Genomic DNA, 21574 nt, shown 5'->3' on the forward strand with positions numbered 1-21574 from the left:
AAGGGGTTTTGCCTGTTCTTGAGTGCAATTACTATATCTGGAGAATAGTTTTACAGTGCCCCTCATTAACATTCACCGCCCACTTTTTCTCATACATACACAGTAACAGATAAAACTTTATTCCACCTCTAACATAGACAGGTCAAAAACATGTAAAAATGTTTTTGCCCAAAATATTGCAGCTGTTTTGTCCAGTATTGACTAATGGGCAGTGTTAAGTGCTGTTTCTAAAATGGTATTTTCAAAAGGGTCACCTGCAACCCAATCTTTATCTCTTCAGCTGAGGCACCTAATTCCATTTAGGACGCTTTGAAGCACATATGTGGAACCTGTGAACCTCTGGGTGTTGAATTTCAACTCCTGTCTGGATCACTGGCAAAGTTGGGCAGAAAGGATGGAGCCCAACATCTGGCCCCAGACCTCTGTATAAATCCTGCCTTAGTTTGAGGCTCCCTGTGGCTTGCAGGCCCTCCCTTTTGGGGCTATAGAAAAGCTACTCCAAGTGAATGAGGGAAGCCACATTTCAGTTCTTTAAAACAGAAATTCGGCACTGAAAATAGTCTCCGTAAGTCACTGAAGGCATTATTTCTGAAACTGGGTGAAAAAGTAAATTTTTGAGAGCTGAAGTTGTCATAGAGATAATTCCCTCTTCAAAGTAGTACAATCCTTTAAAAAAATGATTTTGCAAGGCAATAAAAATATGTCGAGGTAAGATGTTTCATTGCTTTAATTCTTCTCCTCAAGCCACGAGGAAAAACCAACATTTGCTTCCCAGCTACTGAATTCTGGGAACTTTGGCTGCTAAGAAACCAGGGATTGCAAATCTTCTGTACAACACAATTGGTTTTTTTGTTCGTTTGAATGCATTTCATGGTTTATCAATTAGAAGTAAATTGTTCACACAAAAACAGCACATCACCTCCAATTTCAAAAAATGGGAACCTGGCTAAGCTATTCATTTTACCATAGTAATTCCAAGAAGAGGGGAGTCAGTTGAGTACCCCCATCAATGCCTGTTCAAACAGAAGCTAAACTGCATGTTTGAGTGGTAACACACCTCTAAACCCTCATAAGATTCATCTCTAATATCCCAGTTATTCATATAAAAAAAAAAAGCACAAGTTCATTTTGTGGAGTAAGAGGAGGCAGCAGACCGGTATGTTCCAACGACACAGTGTTCGGGCCCCGAGCGCTCCCTGGCAACAGTTCAGCTTCTCATTGCTTCATTGCTTGTCTTCCTGGCTTCTTCTCTTGTTGCCCTCGACCACTCCCTGGGATTCCTCCTCGACCACGACCTCCAAATACTCCTGAAAACAGAAAGGGGAGTATATCTCAGGGAGGAAGGGGCTTTGGGGCAATTCCCACCAACATCACACATCGTGAGGAACAACTACTATGTATCAGCCAGAGCTCTCCTAGACCAATCTCCGCTAGCTTTTTAGGACCAGTACTGACCAATGCTGCAGCAGGGTTCGCACGCTTTGTTTTACAATTGGTTACTGAATAAGCCACTTAAATTGTGGACAATTTTTATTAACATGCTCCATAATGTAGGAATAATCTTCCTGGACCAAACAATCCAGCATCTTGTGGTCAACAGGGGTCAGCAACATGCATCCAGGCTAAAGAAACTCATAACCACCATCTATTTGCCCACAGCCTCTGGTATTCAGAAATCGAATGCCATTTAACAGGTTTTTAACTGTCATGGAGAAATAGGGGTTAGTCGACCTAAAAACCTTATTCCTCTGTGTAGAATAATTGATGTTACTCTATTTCATGTATGAATTCTGTCCGGTTTGAAACCTTCAGTCAATTGCTATAGTCCTCTATTCCGACCAAAAATATTAATCAAGGCCTCTGGAAAATTTGCCAATCCCTGATTTACCTTAACTCTCAGAAAAGTGTGGGATGGAGAGGCAGACAAACAAGCAAATTCAGCTATCCCCTGCAGCAGGCAAGCACAGAAAACTTTAAAGGAATATTGGGCAAATGATTCAATAGCTATTAAATGAGAGATGTAGAATTGCTATGCTCAGAGGCAATCTACCCCTGAATATCAGTCGCTGAAGGGCAATTAACATAGTAGGCATGTTGCCTTCCTGCCCTGGGGCATCTGGTTGACCACTATGTGAAGCAGGATGCCAGACTGCAGGAAGAGTCATTTCTTACTCCTGTGACCAGACTAGCTAAACATCACCCATCAGCTGTCATGGGTAAATCAGCTACTTCACTATAAGCTGCCCGCAGTAGTTGTAGAGTCTGGTGGCTTCAAAATTGAAATGTTAAGTTACATTAAAAATATGCTCCAATCAAAATGCACCATACTGAGGTCTACAATCCTTGCATCCAATCCTATGTTGCCACATATAAGTGTGGTGGCTTGTCAAGTCACCCAGTTTAACAGATTGAGAGATCTGTTCCACTGAAATTCTGGTGTCAAATCTGGAATGGGTGACAATGTCTATTTGTAGGCACAGTAATTTTTAAAAGCCAATTTAGATAGGTTAATATTTCAGCACTGACCAGATGCTGGGGAACATGGAATTAGCAAACAGCAGAAAGCCCACCCACATTTTCTGGTGCTTAAGAACTTCCCCTGAGACCTTTGGCTGACCACTTAGATACAGAACACTTGGGGAGATTCACCTTTCAGCCAGTGCCAGAGACCAAAAAACTTGTGTATGCTGTCCTTATTCAGTTTGCAAACATGGGGCTCCCAAGAGACTTATGAGACCATAAGTCAGGTTACTGAAGAACCTCTCTGAGCTATGGTTAGGTCTGAAGGAACTGACTCGCTACAGCAGTGTTTCTCAACCTCGGGAACTTAAGGTGTGTGGACTTCAACTCCCAGAATCCCCTAGCCAGCCATGTTGAAGTCCACACATCTTAAAGTTCCTGAGGTTGAGAAACACTGAGCTAGAGGTACAGTACAGCAAAGTTACAATTCACTACTCAGATTAATGAGAGCAGGGAGATCCAGCCAAATTCTCAATGCCATTCAGAGTTACTGCTCTTCAATGTCCCAGGAGAGCAAAGTGTAGTCTTCCAAATGTCCCCAGAGAAGACTTTTTGAGTTAACTGGCAAGCATACTAAAGCTTTACCTTTTAAGCAATCCTTATGCCAATTAAGTGCAACTAACAAAACAGCAGGAAAAGACTCTGCCTAGAAGCTTGCCTGCATATTAGCAAAAATCTGGTTAGGCCGACTGGAAGGAAATACAGCCAAGCTGACGCACAGTCAAGATCTATAGATACAGATGATTCAGGGGAAAGAAGAGATGAGAGGTCTTCCTCTTCTTCCAGTTATGAGGATCCAATAAACTGCTGGCAAGTAGGGCAGGTGAAAAGGGGCTTCACACAACATCTCACTTATGGATCTTAGTCTCCCAAGGTGTAGCAATGGCTGTTTACATGACTTTAGTATTCATGGAGATCTGCTAAGGGCTACTAACAGAACACTCCACCTCTACTGACAATTGCCCTAGTACTAAAGAGCTAAAATGCAGCATATTCCAGTGTCAGCTAGGATACCAAGGCCCATTGGAAGGCTGCATCCCACCCTTTGGTATAAGAGCTGAAGCAAGGGGATACCGACCCAACCCCTTACATTGGCCAGAGCCTGAGTAGCTGCAGAATGTGCTTTACCGTTCCCACTACAGAGCTCAGCTCCAACTGAAAACAGAGGTGAAAGGCAACACAGGTAGAAGGTTCATAGCCTGGGCTTAGGCTTTATTTAGCCAGGATTTCCTAAATAAACCATGTTATGGCTTCAAACAAAATCCTGAGTGGAAATGACAACACATTATGGCTTAGTGCAAAGTGAGAATGGGATCATTCAGGAAGTCTCCAACCACTGCTCCAAACTTTGAGATTTTAATGATCACAGAAAGCAGTTTCCAAACTTTTCCCACTCACAGATTAAAAAGAGGACTTACCCCGCCCGGTGCCACCAATGCCCCGACCCTTCTGCTGCTTCTGCTGCTGCATCCCACCACGGCCCCTGCCTTTTGATACCACCTCTTCCTTCACCATATCAATGATCTCATCAGGAATGCGCAGGTATTTGATGGTGCTGCCACGGATGTAACATTCAGGCATCCTCCAGAATTTGTCTCCATCCTTCCCAAGAAAAGACAGGAGGAAGAAGGATGCAGCATCACATTGCAAAGTATGTTGTTACTCTTAGTAGCCTGGATTTTTAGTATTATATCAATTTATTCCCTATCATTTTACAAAACAATGATCTGATCAAAAATCACTATCATGGAAAGATAGACCAAAAATCAAACAAACCCCCAACCCAACACAGCAACTTAAAATACAGCGGACAACCACTACTTATTGAGTCTTCAGGCATATTGCATGGGACTAATTTTTAATATGTCAGGCATACTTGCCTTATTTTGTTTTTTCATATTAAAAACGGCTTAAAGCACCTATTAACGTTGGTTTAAAAGTTTAACAGGGAGAATTCTCATAGCCTTTCTATTGTTTGTTACTTATTAATACTATGTTTTCTCTTCCTGAACCAAGTACTTTTTCCCCCTCAAATTCCTCTCTACAAAGAAGCAAAATAAAATTTTTATTTCTCAAAAGGCTATCAAGGCCCAACCAATTTGGCATCTGGAGGGAGAAGCCAGGTTCATAGTACCCCCTAGTGGGCAACTAGCAAATACAAAATATCCAGAAGCAGAGAACTGGGATCATCAAGACTGAGTTACAACCAAATGTTCAAGCAATTCCTGGAGCCTATAGAAATGTTTTCTGCATAGTCACTCTTCTAACTTCATTTCTGTCCTCCTACTGTGTGAAAATTGGCAGTCATCATCCACAGCCAAAAAGGACAGCTATGCTTACCCTTGACGTACAGATAACTTCTCGAAGATTGATGTTCATCCAGTTGTCACAGCTCACCAAGTGACCATTGTATGTTTCACCATTTTTGAGTTCCACTAGCTGAAAAGATAAAACAGGCAATTTAAAAGGATCAACAGTTCTGTAATTCCATTAAGGAAATAGTACTTCATCCTCATAAAACAAAAGCCTGTTTTCTTCCTTGCCCATTGCTATTTCCTTTTCCTTCCATACATACAAACATACCCAATGGGCTATTCCCTTTCAGAGTAAGTCATCACAGTTATTAGACCGTAATACTTAAGATTATGTACAAATATTACATAGTACGATTCACAAACAGAATACTGTTGAGGAAAAATATATGTGCATTATTTCAGAATGTATTTGGAAATGTCTGCAAAAAACCCCATTCTCTCCACATAACAGGAGAATTCCAATTAACTTTTCTCCTGACAAGTGAATTTTTTCTACCCAGTGAATTCAGTTTGTTAAGAAGGAGCATTTAATTAGAGGGGTGACTTCAGAACAGCTCTTTTGAGTGTTCCAGTCCTGAAACAAAATACACAGGCCACATGTAATATAATTCTGAGTGTTTTTGACAGTCCCACATACAATTGGATTTTTAAGTAACATTTTTTTCAGCCTAGTTCCTGTCTTTAGCTTAGACTGGATGAGGTGATCTGGAGCTTGGAATGCTGGCACAAAGCAGCATATGGCTCAGTGAATAACCATTGTGGACTAGATTCTGCAGCTGGAAAAACAAGGACATGTGTGCATAGGACTGTGCTTCACATTCAGCAGTGCTTAAGTTTGTGAATTCTTTTGAATTTCCATTATTTCTGCATAAATATGACCTAAAACTTGATGTGCTCTCCACACTTCTTAAAACTAGATAAAGAGAACTTATTTTATTTGAGGAAAATGAGCCAAAGCTACATATTGAAAATTCAAAAAAGTTCACAAACTTTTAAGCACCACTGTAGATCGGAAGGTCAGCGGTTCGAAACCGCGCGGCAGGGTGAGCTCCCGTTGCTAGTCCCAGCTCCTGCTCACCTAGCAGTTCAAAAACATGCAAATGTGAGTAGATCAATAGGTACCGCTTCGGCGGGAAGGTAACGGCATTCCGTGTCGTCATGCTGGCCACACGACCACGGACAGGTCCTTACGGACAACGCCGGCTCCAAGGCTTAGAAACGGAGATGAGCACCACCCCCTAGAGTCGGACACGACTGGACTTTACGTCAAGGGAAACCTTTACCTTTTACTATCATAATGTTGGTTGGGTTTGTTGAATTTGAGGGATGCTTTCCCAGCATACATAAACATATGACTATGTACATGTGGGCTGGACTATTAAACTTCAGCCTATGTGTATACTCTGTGCATGCTCTTGTATGTCATCAGCAATGGTGTGTTTTCTAACAGCCAACAGCAATCTCTATGTGCATGCAAAAGTAGCAGCGAAGACTAATACAATGGCTTTTACTGGGCTGTGCCTGGCAGGAATTGCACTGGCTGCAAGATAGCCTCCAGGTGCAATTCAAGGTGCTGGTTGTCACCTTTAAAGACTCACACACCTCCATGACCACCACCTTCAAGCTGAATCTGGCCATTCAATAGGAGGCTTGCTGGGGGTCTCAACACTGAGGGAATGCCATCTTGAGGGGCTCTGGGCTCAAGCCTGCTCAATGATGGTCTCCTACCTTTGGAACAATCTACTCCCAGATATCCAGACCCTCTCCTCCTTACTATATTTTCTGACATCATTAAACATATGGCTCTTCAAAAAGGCATTAGGGGATGAGCAAGATCATGCTCTACTTGAACAGCTGTGCATCAGACAGACAGAATTATAATGAAGATTAAAAACAAGGATATCGTATTATTACAATTATATCCTACCACAGCCAATCCAATTCACAGCAGCTTGCACAACAGAAAGCAAATTTAAAGTATCAGTAATGGAAACTAACTTCCTTGAAATTGTCTTGAAATAACAAAACAAAAACAAAGTAAAACAAAAGATGGTGCTGACAAGTTAAATGCTCTCCAAAATGGCTCTACCTTCAACATCTTCCTGAATGCACTTCAGGATGGTGCCAACTTTATCTCTATAGGAAGATTTTTCCAGAGAACTGGTGCTGCCACTGAGAAATAGTACCTCCTGCTCTCTTTATTTCCTGCTGGAGTAGTTTTTCTCTGGATGATCTAATAGGTCAGATCAGTTCAGATTGGAGCAGGAAAACCTCTAGTAGACAGGTGCCAACCCATGAAAGGCTTTATAGTTCAAAACCCGCACCACCAGTTGTATTAATACTGTAAGCCACACAAAATCTCTGGGAATGGAATAGCATATAAGTTGCAATAAAAATACACCACTTACAGTATGCTAGTATACTACATGCTATCACACTATTAAATACTGTATTTTTATTGTTTGAAAACTTTCCTCCTAAATGAGCAAGTCTGAGATTTCAGAAATTAACAGCTATAGTGTATATTGTATCATTAATAGTATTTTCATTTTCAAATTGCTTCTCTGCTTTTTATTACATTAGAATTTTTGAAAGCCTTGCTCTCATCTTTGAAAATGAGAGCCGGTTTGGTCTAGTGGTTAAGGCACCAGGCTAGAAACCAGGAGACCACCTTAGGCATGAAAGCCAGCTGGGCAACTTTGGCCCAGTCACTCTCTCTCAGCCCAACTCACCTCACAGGGTTGTTGTTTTGGGGAAAACAGGAGGAAGAAGGAGTATTAGGTATGTTCCCTGCCTTGAGTTATTTATAAAAATGATAAAGGCAGGATAAAAAAAATCTAAAAAAAGTACTGTTATGTCTTCTACATGTTACATGTCTTTATATTTTAGATTACCCAGTATAGTATTTTATAATACAACATAAAAAAGAGTATTTTAAATGAATGCAGAGTGCTTACATTTATATAAAATATTTTTAAATATATCATTTTGCATATTTATATTATTGAAACTCTTTAGCTGGTCAATAGATATGGGAGCATGATATAACAAATTGGTCAAAGACATACCATTTTCTAGAATTGTACTAACCAATTTATTCCTTTGAAAAATCAAAGCACTGCTAGCAAATTTCCATTTAGACACTAATTTGAACAATAGCTTTGCTAAGCATTTAATGCTTGTAGGTTATTCTCTGGTCCTAGCATAAGATATACAGAAAACAGAAAATGAAAGTCAGAAGTTAATACTTCTGAAAGAGACAAATAGTAGTTCTCACATTCACATCTTTCCAAGATTATTTGAAAGTGTAAAGCCACAAAAGGCATTAAGAGCTATAGCAAGTATTTTGGAACTTCCAGAAAACTTTTTAAAAATAAAAGGCTTACATATTCACCCTGATTACCAAGTCCGGTAACTCACCATTGGGTGGTTCTGTGCCGTTTTCAGCAAGGATAGTGGAAGCTGTAATTGAGAAAGTTAACAGCTTGAGAAACATACCCAGTGTGTAAATGAGCTGTCTGAACAATTTCATCTTGTAGGTTTTTACCATAACATTTGCTGATACTCTTGTCAGAAGACTACCTCACACTGAAGCACTACTCCTGCTCTTAACATAATAACTAATAGTAAGAAACAGCATACATCATCCCATCCCAATTTCAAGCTCCTAACACAAAAATCCAGCCGGATCAAAAACCCTATTGTAGCCTATTACCATTGTCGTAAAGCATCTCCAGCAACACTATAAACATGAAGATAACTGCTTTATTTTATCAAATTTTTATAATCGCCCATCTCCCCCCACAAGGAGATATGTTTATTATGTGTTCATCAGCACAGAGTTTTCAAACGTAGACCATCTCTGAACATCAAGGCTTTTGTGGCCAGTAACCACTGACAGATAAAATACAACAGTTAAACTGTATGAATTTAAGATGGAAATAAGTTTCAACCAAGCCTTCAGCAATAAACTTTATGAAGAAAAAAATCCTGTTACCATTTTCCTTTAAGCAACTAAAGAGTTCTCCACAAACCAACAGCTCATGTCTTTCATTGCAAAATTTGGTTAGCCATAACAGTATTAATCCAACAATCTTTTGTGTATTTTGACGAGTAGGTCAGCATAGTCTCAATTTCCAAAAACCATATTAGAGATTGGTTGTAATAACTGGCCTAACTTAGAGCATCATTCTTTTATTTTTAATTTAGTTCATTAAACTTGTATGCTACCCAACTCTCAATGACTATGGTTAAGAATGAGTGAGATTTTCTCTTCACCTTCTACACAGAGGTCATACAAGCATTCTCTAATATTTGGGATATATTATGTTGTATTTCACAATGCAATCTTATTCAATGATTATTGAGAAGTAAAATTAAGAACAATGGAAGATCTGGCCACCAAAGCAGACCAAAATTGTATTTAATCTCATATTATAACCAGATAACCACGTGGAGCTTTACCAGCACCAGCATCCTCTCACTCAGGCTAAGGCAGGATATATTTCCAGGAAAATCCTTCAATTATCCTCACAGCAATCCTTAAAGCAGATCAGGAGTGTTATTAGTAGATTCTCTAAAACCTCCTAATAAGCAGTAACACTAGATCTTATTTTTCCTGGTGGAGGCTCTTATAACTATAAAAAGCAGTACTATAAAAACAAACAGCTATAGTCCATAATTAAACTTGAGAGAAATATCTACAACATAAAAAATTTCACTTTTCCTGGTTCATGTAAAAAACATTCCCCCTAAAACAAACTAGCCCGATACTCCACCCTCCGTTAGTTCTACAATCCTACCACATGCTCAAATTACATAACCCATACTACTACTCAGTGGGTCTTACTCATGAGTGAAACAGTTTAGCCACGGTTTACAAAGGGACAATCCTAAATTCACGCCTGAGAACAAGCTTCTTTAAACGCAATACAAAATTATTTTAAAGTAAATGTGCTGAGACAAGTAGCCCTAATTATCCTTAAGTAAGAGTGAGGCCCATAAAATTCAAGACATATTATTTTTAAACAGAAAAAATATTTTCTCCATTAGCCCCCCTCCCCCATTCGCAAGCCTCACCATCCTCCTATCTGCGCTGCCACAGTAACGTCAACTTCCACTTCCGCCTGCCGGACTTCCGCCCGCCTTAAGCCAAGATTTAGCTCAATAGCCAATCAGCATATAGTGCCGAACGTCCAATGAGAAGCTTCCATCGAGACTCTCGAACTTTAATCCTAAAGGGGGCGTATTTTATCAATACTGTACGCCCCGCGAGGGAGGATATTACCCAGAATGCAATGGAGGGCATAACTACGAACTTCTGTTTCCATCTGAGTGAGGGGATGATGTGCGCTTGCGCGCAAGAGCATATCATATAGACGTGCAGTAAGTGATTTTATTTTTTTCTGTGGAGGGTGTTCGTGTTTTCTTTTGCCTGTATTAGAGCAGAATGTTTATCTTTAAATAAAACTGTAACTTCAGTGGCTGCATGTAAATAATAGTGTGCATACAAAATATTTTGATACAATTCTATATATTATAGAAGCTATAGTATGTTACATCACATTATGTCAGTACTTTTGACTTTTTGCAACCTTGTTTTCTGTGACAAAACAGGAAAATAATTACAGATTTGCTATGATGCCATTCAATATAAACATTCTAACACAATAAAACAAAGATAGCAAGAATTTAGCAAAACTGATGTACACAATTAAAACTAAAGTTGAGAGAATTTATCCAAAAGGAAGCCAAAAAAGCAATGATGGATTGTGCTGTTTTGGATCAGAAATCTAGCATTTTACTTTGATTGATGTCTTAAAGAACATTTCACTCTACTCAGGTAATCAAAATTCATTTGTCTCTTAACATGGTGCACATAATTATCATAAATAATGCTCATTATTATATTATCCTCCATGAATGGATCAAATCCCCTGTTAAAAGACTGTTGGGTTGTCTGTTCAGTCTAACGCCATGAGAAGCAAAATGCCAGACTGGAAGAAATAGCATGGAAATTTATTTATTAGATTTATATCCCACGTTTCAATCAAGAGCTTTCATTAGTAAGCTTCAGTGGCTGAAGGTGGAGTATGAACCTGGGTCTCCTTGTGGCCAGTCCAGCACCTTAACTACTACACTATATTAGCTCTTTTTCCCATGTTCTTAAGCAATTAACAGATTTACAGTCAGTCTGCCTGAGGAAGCAAAAAGATGGCAGAAACTGCAACAAAAGATCTATGCATTTCTCAGTTGGTTGACACAATATGAAAAGTCACAATGTCTTGGTTTACTTCAGGACATTGTATAAACACAGCTACTGTGATCCATAAAACATAGTTTATGGCTTAGACTGTTGTAAAAGCCAGCCAACTGTGATTTATTCATGGAATCATAGAATTGGAAAGGGCCACTGAAGCTAACCCTCTGTTCAGTGCAGGAATCCAGACGAAAGGATCCTTGACAGATGGTTGTCCAGCTGCTGCTTGAAAACATTCAGTGAAGACATTTCAGTGATCAACTCTTTGTCCTGGTAACTGATTGTCCTCTCAACTACTTTCTCTGTTAGGAGATTTTTCCTATAGTACCATTCAACCAAGAGACATTTTGGTGTAATGGTTAAGGCACAAGGCTAGGAACAGGAGACTCAAGACCAGTGTTTTTCAACCTTGGCAACTTTAAGATGTGTGGACTTCAACTCCCAGAATTCCCTATCCAGCATGCTGGATAGGGAATTCTGGGAGTTGAAGTCCACACATCTTAAAGTTGCCAAGGTTGAAAAACACTGCTATAGACCCACCTTAAGCACAAAGCCAGTTGTGGACTTGGGTCCAGTCACTCTTTCTCAGCCCTAGGAAAAAAAGCAATGGCAAACCAATTCCAAACGTATTGCCAATGTTAGCTGCCAAGGCTGGTCCCAGCAGTCAACAGGAGTCAAGACTGACTCAAAGGCACACACACGCGCCCACACACACACACCACCCGTTCAACTGGAAGGTTCTTTCATGTAAATTTAAGAGCAGTCTTTTTGTGTGTAACACCAGAGTGCAATCATATCCCATCTCAAGTCAACTTTTCAGAAAACTAAAAGCCAGTCATACCCATGGTTTATCGTGTCAGCTGGATCTCAGTTCTACTGGGAAATAAGGTGCATCATAATGGGTGGGTGAAGACATTAAAAACAGTTATTTTAATAAAACAACTTCTGTAGCTCTGTTTAAAAACTGATTTTACAACCCTGAGTTAAAATGTATGCTGGATATTCGCAAGAAGTTGCATTATCCTTGCTACAGTAAGATCAATGTTTCATGAGAAGAACAAAGAATACAGTATGATAAATATTCCATAAGAAGCAGTGAGGAAAAAGCAGAGTTCTAGTCCACTTTCACTTGCCCTGGGTGAAAGGGGCCCATTAATTTATCTCAGCATAAGCTACCAGGCAGGTTTGTTGTTTTGGGGAAAAATGAGAGGGAGAGTGTTATGTATACTGTACCATCTTGAGCTCTTGAATGAAAAGTTGGAAATAAACACATTTTACACTTCGAGCAACCACTTGAGAAGATCTTTGTCGCAGGTAAAGGGCACATATACAAATTAAACATCCAGCAGGTTTTCCTGGAAAATATAACCAAACTGGTCAATGGCATCTGGTAATTGTTTGCTTCACAACCTTTGTTCATACTATAATAGTAACAGGAATGCAACCTTTGTTCAGTGCTGTGGTATTGGCTGGGTTTCATTAGTTCAGCTGACTCAGCTGCTTATTTCCAGTACTGTAGCTAAGATAAAGTACAGGTGACAGTTACAAGCTTTGACTTCTCCTAGGTCAGCTGAGTAGTACAACATCTACTTTGTGTGCAAAAGGTCCCAGTGATATAGCCTGGTGGGGTTTAGAAAATGTGTATCTGAAGCCTTGGAGAGGTGCTGCCACTCCATGGTCACAACACTGAATAATTGGACTGATGTTCTAACTTGGTAAGTAACAGTAAGTTTGTAAGAAATGCAGTATATAATGATAACAGCAACAATGCCATTCTAGAAATAAAATTAAGATATAAGATATAATAGTAATAAAAATAATGTTAGACCAAAGTGCGATCAATAGGATTAATGGGGGAGAACTACAACTCCCAGGTGACTTTGGTGTGGAAGTCATGGCCATTGATCTGTGGAGTTTAGCACGGACGATATGCTGATGGAGCAGAACCTCTTTTCTCTCCTATAATGAAGAAGGAGATTGGGAAAGAAGGTGCTTTGTGATGTATTAAAAAGCAAGGGCAAGCGTGCTGTGCCGCTCTAGGCCCGCAAGCATTCTTCCTCTATGGTTTCTCTTCCCTGCGCTGTGCCTCCGCCTCCTTCTGCGGCGAGTGGGTGGGGCTTGGGTGTGGTCACGAGATCTCTCTCAATGGGCGGGGTCTAGGTCCTGAGTGGGGCGGGATTGCCGCTCACTCCTTCAGTCAGTCGTCTCAAGTTGGTCGGGAAGGAGAGAGTGGAGGAAGGAAAGCCATGGAGAAGACCCGGCGGCCCGTAGTGGTGACTGGTAAGGGCGGAGGGGGAGGACAAGAGGAAGGGGGGCCGTGAGAAGTGGGAGCATTCCAAAGGGGGAGGGAAGAGGAAGGTTTGAGGGTTGAGCTTCGTCTTCCCCCCGCGTTAAGTAACCCCCCAGAATAGTTCCCCCTTTCTTTTGGTCCCAGCATAAACATTAAGACCTGACATTCCTTTTGCTGGCTAGGGGAGATGTATAATTTAAAATACGCCCCATGGAGTAATTTGCTCTTCCCGCAGTAAACTTTCTGTTTTATGCATATAACAGAGTGGGTCATCCTAGTTCTGTTTCGGTTTTTTTTTTTTTTTTTAACTCTTCGTCTGGTGTTTTTCATTTGAAGTATGTCTTCTCCCCTTCCTTCCTGAATATTGCGTTCTCCGGGGTATTGGTATTCCGGATTAGCTAGATCGAGTAATACAATCCTTTTTAAAACGGTCCTGTTTGATTTATATCCTAATCTACCCAACCCATGACTTGCTTCCCGTGTTTCTCTCAGTGTCTGTCTCTCCGGTAAATCTTTTATTCTGTTTTAATTTGCCTTACCCTTGCTAACTCGCCTCTTGTAGTAATGCCCCCACAAGCTATTGCCAACTAGTGGGAAGCTTTTTGACATGTTTGTTTTTACTTTGCTTATTCATAATCCTTCATCTGTTTTCTACAAGAACTTAAGAGTTTATAGGAAATGAGTGCTTTGGGGTGGATGAGCAGGGAGGCTCCTTAGTACCGTTTGGTGAAGGAGGAGCTAGAAGGAACCCTCTCTGTTTAAGATACACATAGATGTGTGAGAATCTTTTGGTGAGTTCTTACTGCACAACCTCTGGTGTGAGTTGTTTGGCAGAAGGTTAGGGATTGTTCTGCTGACATAGAAAGTGTGTTGTTGCCATCATTTCAAGGTGGTGCTACCTGTTAACAATATGGTAGATACTGATTTTTCATGTTCCCTGTTTTAAGGGGGAAAAGATCCATTTGTCCTCCTGGGAAAATCCCATTAAATGTAAAGTGTAGCTGTGTGTGGACATTTGTCTGTGGGATCTGCATAGAGGCTTGTGTGAGAGCTTGTTTCTCCCCTTCTACCCCTCCCTGCTTTTGGTACCTTCCTTCTGTTCCCAAAAGAAAGTCTGATGGCAGCTGGGAAATCTAAAGTCACGCAAGAGGTCCTGAAGTCACATTTCCCTCCCCTGCCTATGTGATTCCCTCCCTCCCTCCAGGTCCTGAGGTCCTAGGCCAGTGTAGCCCCGAAACCACACCCTGGTAACAGTAGAATAGCTTTGAAAGGAACAGTAACTGCTTGACACTCCCTCAGCCCTGCAGTGGTTATTTGAAACAGCAAGTTGGGTCGGAGAGGAGGGGCAACATGAAGTTGCGGGAAGGAGAGGCCTGTCTCTGAAAGGCTTGCGGGGCACAAAAGGGGTTGCTGTTAGCCTTAAGGCTGTACGAGAACAGTCTTTCGACCAGGGACAGACACAATTCCACCTGCCCTGCCCCGTCAGTGGCTGGAGTTGTGGCAGTAGGGAGGCGCCCTTGGGATTTACTGATACTGCCTTAATTGGAGCTGAAGGAGTCCAGTGAACTTTTGGCAGAGGTGCCAGGTGATGGTGCCCCCTTGCAGAGGCTGAAATGGGAGCTTTCTGGCAAGCCGCAGTTCATGCTCTGTGGTGTGAAGCGCTCACACACCTGTGGACTGTGGGATACAATGCAGGCGTTTTAGATCCCTTGAGTCCTTGTCAGGATGAAATCTTCAAATAGTCTGACTGTCCTGTTGATGGCTGTGTTGTTAGCGTGAGCTGGTGCATTGGAGCATGCCAAGTGCCCTGAAGAACATGTGCTTGTACATGTAGCTCCTCTCAGGATCAAGATAATCCCATAAAAATCTGGCAGCTGGGAGCAGCTGGTTTCCTGCTAATTAGCCTTGGCAGCTTCTAGTGAGAGGGTGCCCAGAGGGATTCCAAAATACTCTATTGAATTCTTATCTGATAGCAACAGCCTTGGTTAAGCAAGAAAGAAGGGAGCACAAAGGAGCCTTCTGCCTGGGGTGGGGGCAAAGGGGGAGGAGGAGGAGGAGGAGGAGGCTTCTCTTCATCTCTTGGTGCCTTAGCTATGTAGCCGGCACCTGTAGAATGTCCAGTTCTCTGGAATTACAAATAGCTTTTACAACTCTCTTTATTTTCAAAACGAGGAAAGATTCTTGGAATGTACCTTTTTAAAAATTAGAATCTTTGGGGTATCAGAACAGATCTACCTGGTTTGCCCATAATTGGTTATCTCTGGTGAGTACAATCAGGCCCAGAAACCTTGGTGAAGGGTGTTTATCTTTTTCTTCCTGACAACAAAGAATATGGAGAACTACGTGTAGTGGGCATGCTGGCAAAATCACTGCATTCTGGAGAACATCTTTGTGGGATTGACGTATGTTGATGGATGTGACTGGGAGAAATAACTTTGACTGGGTTCACATGTTGCACTAAATGGAATTAGTTTAATCATGGTTTAATGAATGAACCACAGTAGGTTTAATTCAAGCCACATGTTGAGCCATAAACAGTGCTTTACAAAACACAGCGGCTAAGTTCACACAACACACTCAACCAAAATGATACAAACCACATTGCGGTATAGTGTGCACAGCCACTTTCCCTTTTACTCTAACTGTGTCTTGCTTTTGTCTTGAGATCTTATCCTAGAAATCTCTTTTTTATAATTTGGCATCTCTTTGCTCTAAGATTGACACAATCCAGATAAATCGCTTCTGGAATTATGCACGCTAGCTTCCATATATCACTGGGATGTGGGGTGAGGCTTAACACTTAAATGTGAAGGACTTACTAGTTTTTTTTGTGTTTATTTGTAATATAAATAAATATTTGGAAATAAGGCTTTGTCTAACTTTAAAACTTATACTAGACTTGGAAACCCCTTTTCAGCTATGATGGATAAAAATGCTGCTCTAGGCAACCAAGAGCCTTTTGTGGTAAAATTAGGAAAAGCTTTTTATATATATATTCTGGCATGATGAAGGCATTTATGAGACCCTATGCATTATTTCCTTGTAAGCTATTTTTTCATGATTTTTCCACCTGTTTCTCTAGGAGCAATGGGGCAGCCATTCAAGCATATTATTGGAAAAAAAGTGACATCTCACATGTCTTGAACTTCTTTACCTTTACTCCGGGTAGAACATCTACAAGTACCAGCTATGGCTTGGTAGTTAACAAAGTTATTTATTAAAAAGCCAAAGCAGGCCATTCTTCTAACCTTTGTGTCTCAGATATATTCTTTTGGAAGTCTACTTTTCCCAAGAAACTGCTTAGTTTGTAAAACCTGATATGGAAGAAAGCATCAGACTTCATACCACATAGATTTGGGGAAGGATTCTGTTTTCTTTGACAGGCTGCTGAATAGCAACTTCTCTGGGCAGCTAGAAATAGTTAATACAAAAGTGCAACCTAGATATAAACTGTGTTTATATGCAATGTTTATTAACCATTATTTATTGAGTACGATGTAATTAGCTAAGACATAAGCCACGTCTTGTAAAAAAAGATGACAAACCAAATGATGGCTTAGTGCAGCGTGAACTTGTCACTCTGTTCCTCAGTTTTACATAGTTTGAAAAGCTTTGAAGCTGAAATAGGCTGAGCTCTTGTAAATGCTGCCACTGTCTTGAGCTGGATGTTCCACTATCTGGGCTGGGCGTGGAGGTGTTTGATTTTATGGGGAGACCAAAGCAAGAAGATGGGAAGGCAACAAATGTGAGCAGGAGAATTCACCCATGATACAATGTGCAATACTTTGGAATAAAATCCCATGAAGTTTAGTGTATTTACTTCTGAGTAAACATGCATATTTTGGGAGGGGGTGCTGCTTCCCCTTTCAGAAAAGGATTGCATAGGTGGTTCTGCATTAAATAGGAAAGAATATGTCTTGCATTACACAGACCAACTTATAGCCCATGTGACCTCCAGATTGGACTATTGCAACATGCTGTACATGGGGCTGCCCTTGAGGAGCATTCAAAAGCTTCAGCTTGTGCAGGCAGAATGAGGTGTTGCAGGCAGTTAATAGTGTCGGGTTTTTGATGCATGTGACACCGCTGTTCCGCAAACTACATTGGCTTCTGGACGCAATTCAAGGTGCTGGTAGTTCCTTTAAAGCCCTTCATGCCTTGGGAGTGGGCTACTTACAGGATCATCTCTCCCCAGTTGTTTCTACCCATCCCACCCAGTCCAGCAGGAGGGGTATGCTCCGGGTGCCATCAGCTGAGGAGTGTTGGCTGGCGGGGCCCAGGAGGAGAGGCTTTCCTGCCATGGTGCCTGCTCTCTGGAACATCATTCCACCTGAGATTAGGTTAGCCCCAACCCTAAAGATTTGGTTTTGTGCCCGGGCCTGGGGCCCCGGGAGTGTGATGCAGCCTATCTCTTGGCTTTATTGATGGTTATTTTATGAAGCTCAGCAGCCATATGTTTTTATTTTATATTATGTATTTTATTTGTTTTTATCTATTTTATTGTAAGCTGCCCAGAACCGCATATGTGAGATGGGTGGCTATATAAATCAAATAAATAATAATAGTGTGCAGAATGGGTCTAGCACAATTTTAAGGTATATTTGTGTTTATATGATAAGTTATGCTGAGGGCAATGCAAATCATAATTCATTTAAATTTTATATTGCTCTTCCTCCTGAAGAAACCTGGAAGTGTCTACAGAAGCAACAGTTAAAAACAAGCAGTACTGTATATTTGACTTTAAAGAACCACAATGTTTTTTGTTTTGTTTTGTTTTCAAGGTAATGGACTCTTCAGGTTATGGAAGAAAAAAAAACTAATTTGGATCTTGGGGGGGAAGTAATAAACATGTAAAAATATATTCAATTCCATGTCAGGTAACTCTGAACCAAGATGTATGAGGAGCTGTATGAGATCACATCAAACTATTGATCTGTTTGGACCTATGTGCTGTCTGGGTGGCAGATATCCATTATTTCAATCAGAGAGAAATCACTTTGTTTTCCTTGCTATATAAAATCCTTTCCTTCTTGGAAGTGTCAGGCATTGATGCTTAGGCCTTTGGTATATATTTCATTATTTGTAGAAATTCTCAAAATAGTTAGAACTATACCTCTTTTCTAATGTCCCACTGAACAAGGTATCCATTATTTTCTAAGTAAGCATACCCAGGATCAGGCTTGGGTGTTGCTAAGTAGGTTTAAGGATGGCACAGATCATGTAACTCTGGTTTTCTGACTAAATGGATTAATTGGGAAAAGACATCTGCCTATGAAATAAATTGGGCTAATAAATAAGCCTCTGTGTATGTCCATGCGTATATGTAATCTGAATTCCATCACGTTCTTGGAAAATAGCTGGTTCTAACTAACTTGCTATCAACCACATTTTGAACAGTCCAAGAAAGTAAGGGAGAAGAGATCTATTTTTTTTTCCAAACTTTTAAATGGATATTTTTAGACAAAGTCATGAGTCAAGGAACCCTATGCATGTCCCATACAGGACTTGCAGGAGGGAGAAAAACACCTGGTTTGCCTATCATATCAAGCTGTGATTTGCTTAATTATAATGAAATTCAATTGTGTGTATGAACTTAGCAACCAAGTTCACACACCATAATCCAAAAGCAAATTGACAACCCCATTTATTAGTATAGTATGTGAAATCAAACAGTGAGAATTTCATGGTGGTGACAAAGATGGGGGAGACTCATGTTCGCTTCGATTGAGACTCATGTTCAAATCCTCACAGCCTTGAAGTTCATGATGTGCCTTTTCTTTTTAACCTCCCTTAAAGTGTGATTTGCAAGTAGGAAGGGAGAACCAATCCTTGGTGAGAGAAAGAATGTACATGACCCATGATAATTACTTGCTATATTTTGATGTTAGCAACCTATAAAAGGGCCAATTTAGACTGATCAATGCATAAAAGCAAGTGCTATCGTGGTAAAAAGAAATATTTTCCTATAATTTCAGGGTTCGGTCCATTTGGAGAATATTCTGTCAACGCCAGCTGGATTGCAGTTCAGGTAAAAGACATGTATTTTCAAATGCTTCAGTTCTTCTTTCGTATCCAGATCAAATCTTAAGCTGCCAATATGACGCCACCTTCTTGGCTTTGTCATTGGCCAAAAACAAGTCATTTTCAGTGCATATTATTGGTAATAATTGGCAGGTCAGCATTACTTTATAATCACTAACCATTTCTCAAAAAAGTCCAAAAAACCATTTAAGCCTGATTCTAAGGAAGTGATCCTTCTGGAAGGTTTTTTTTTTATATATATAAAGCCCCTCTTAAGTTAAATTTGATTACTGGTGACTACATCCATGCAGTTTTAACGGCAGAGTTATAATAGTCGTTTGTCCTTGCCTCCTCCTGGCCTGTCTTCTTGACTTCACAGTTTAGGGTTTTTCAGGAACTTCTTAGTATGTTCTCCTCTGCAGAGTAATAACTTTTTCTAGACAAAAGCAGATGTTTTCTGCTCTGAGTAATGATTATCTGAGTATATGAAGATCCTTATCAGAAGTTAAGATTCTTTCCGTTGTTTAAAATAATCCTAACAAAATTATTAACTAAAACTTATCAGCTAAAACACTTCATAATGAAACAGTGATTCCAAAGGGATAAATCAGCATTCTCTGTTTAGATCGTATTTGTTGTCTAGATAGCATTTTGAAAAGGTATGCCATCATGTGTGAGTGAGTATGGGGAATGTCTCCGCTAAGTTGGCATTAGTCCTGTGTTTTTTAAAACCCTTGAAATCGTTCCAAATGGCAAAGAAATAATCACTGTCATCAGTCCAGCTGAAAAAAAATGTTTTAAATCCAATTTTTGTACACTTTCCTTGTAAATGTTTACAATTCCTGTCTCTGAGGGGCTAGGAAATTGGGGGTGACTTTGCCTTGTGAGATGAGGCTGAATGAAGTCCAAGATGAAGAAAATTACTAGGATTGGGCATATTTTGCAAAATAATTTGGAAGTGCTCTGGCCCTTAGCAAGAGTGCATCATTTTTCTGCTGTTGGTTAAAGCAGCCCAGCTTTTTTCAGGTTTCCATGTGAGCATGAAAAAAAGCTGCTGCATTAATGAACAGCAAGAGAGGCACCCTATTCAGTAAGTTCCAAAATACTTCTTCCAAATCATTTTCAAAGTATGCAAAGCACAAAAAATACAGCTGCTGTCAGTAGTTTGTAGATTTGTAGGGCAGAGCCATAAGGTGAGTGTTCAAGGGTGTCTTCAGTTCAATCCTTCCCATGAACTGTGGTATAAGCACAGGACTGCTTTCACAGAACTAGGTTGTGGAACTCACTGCTACAGGATGAAGCTACTGACTTAACACATCAATGTGGAGAGCCTTAAAACTTTAATCTGTGAGTGGCTGTTCACTACAGGAATACCTATCCTTGCTTCAGGAGTGTCCACATGGTATGGTTAAAAAAAAAAATCAAGACAGTGGCCACAGTGGTGTAATTGAAGCTCCACCCATTTTTATCCGCAACATGTTTTTAAAAAGGTGGAGCTTCAATCACACCATTGTGGCCACTGCCTTGACATTTTTGACCACATCCCGTAGATAGCCCTGTCTTTTATTACTCAATGGTAAGAGGCAAAAAACAATGATTACCTTATTTTTGGCAGCAGATGGATTAGTCAAATGGAACAGTTGGAAACCGATCCATACACTAACTTTATGGAAATGAAACTCAGCCATTAACTAAGTCTCTGGAAATTAAACTTAGCTTAGTCTGGGCTTAATGGAACTTCCATAGAAGCATTGGGTTGGAAGGAGCCACATAAGCCATCAAGCCCAATCTCTTCCTTAATGTAGAAATCCACATTAAAGCATTCCGAATAAATGACTGATCAGCTTCTGCTTGAATATATCCAGTGAAGAATGTATCCACTAGGACTAATTGATTTCATTGACAGATTGCCTTTACTCTAAGGAATTTTTTAGTAACATTCAAAAGGAATATGCGTCCCTGTATCTTAAATTCATTATTCTGGGTCTTGTACTCTGGAGTGATAGCAAATGTATTGGCCTTCTGTATGATCTCCTTTCAGGCGCCTGAGGAATCCTATTCACGGTCACTCTACCTGCTTTGGGGGCCATAGCAAGGCAGACGGTGGTCTTCATTCCCTGTTTTTGGACTTCCAAAAAGCATCAGCCTTTAAAAAAAAATAAACTGTTG

General features: G+C 40.4%; 2 protein-coding genes across 3 annotated transcripts in view; one reads left to right on the forward strand and one right to left on the reverse strand.

Annotated features, from left to right (window-relative positions):
- Positions 1-425: 425 nt before the first annotated feature.
- LSM4 (LSM4 homolog, U6 small nuclear RNA and mRNA degradation associated) lies at positions 426-9991 on the reverse strand. The gene is made up of 5 exons (XM_063290683.1): positions 9915-9991; positions 8256-8297; positions 4861-4959; positions 3939-4122; positions 426-1307 (listed from the first exon to the last, which is right to left on the reverse strand). Exons 1-5 carry the CDS (start codon positions 9915-9917, stop codon positions 1216-1218), a joined length of 420 nt encoding a protein of 139 aa, XP_063146753.1. The 5' UTR covers positions 9918-9991; the 3' UTR covers positions 426-1215.
- Positions 9992-12633: 2642 nt separating this feature from the next.
- The window catches only part of PGPEP1 (pyroglutamyl-peptidase I), a 30771-nt gene continuing 21830 nt past the window's right edge, over positions 12634-21574 (forward strand). Inside the window, exons 1-2 of one of the 2 annotated variants that reach the window (XM_063290689.1) lie at positions 12634-12809; positions 19360-19412. Coding sequence is in view for 1 of the 2 variants with exons in the window: in XM_063290688.1 (XP_063146758.1) it covers positions 13341-13374; positions 19360-19412 (87 nt within the window). In the remaining variant the exon portion in view is untranslated. Of the gene's footprint in view, positions 12810-13256; positions 13375-19359; positions 19413-21574 lie in introns of those variants that run through there. The other variant, XM_063290688.1, reaches the window with a different exon arrangement.

The sequence above is a fragment of the Candoia aspera genome, chromosome 1 (assembly GCF_035149785.1).
Source record: "Candoia aspera isolate rCanAsp1 chromosome 1, rCanAsp1.hap2, whole genome shotgun sequence".
NCBI lineage: Eukaryota > Metazoa > Chordata > Lepidosauria > Squamata > Boidae > Candoia > Candoia aspera.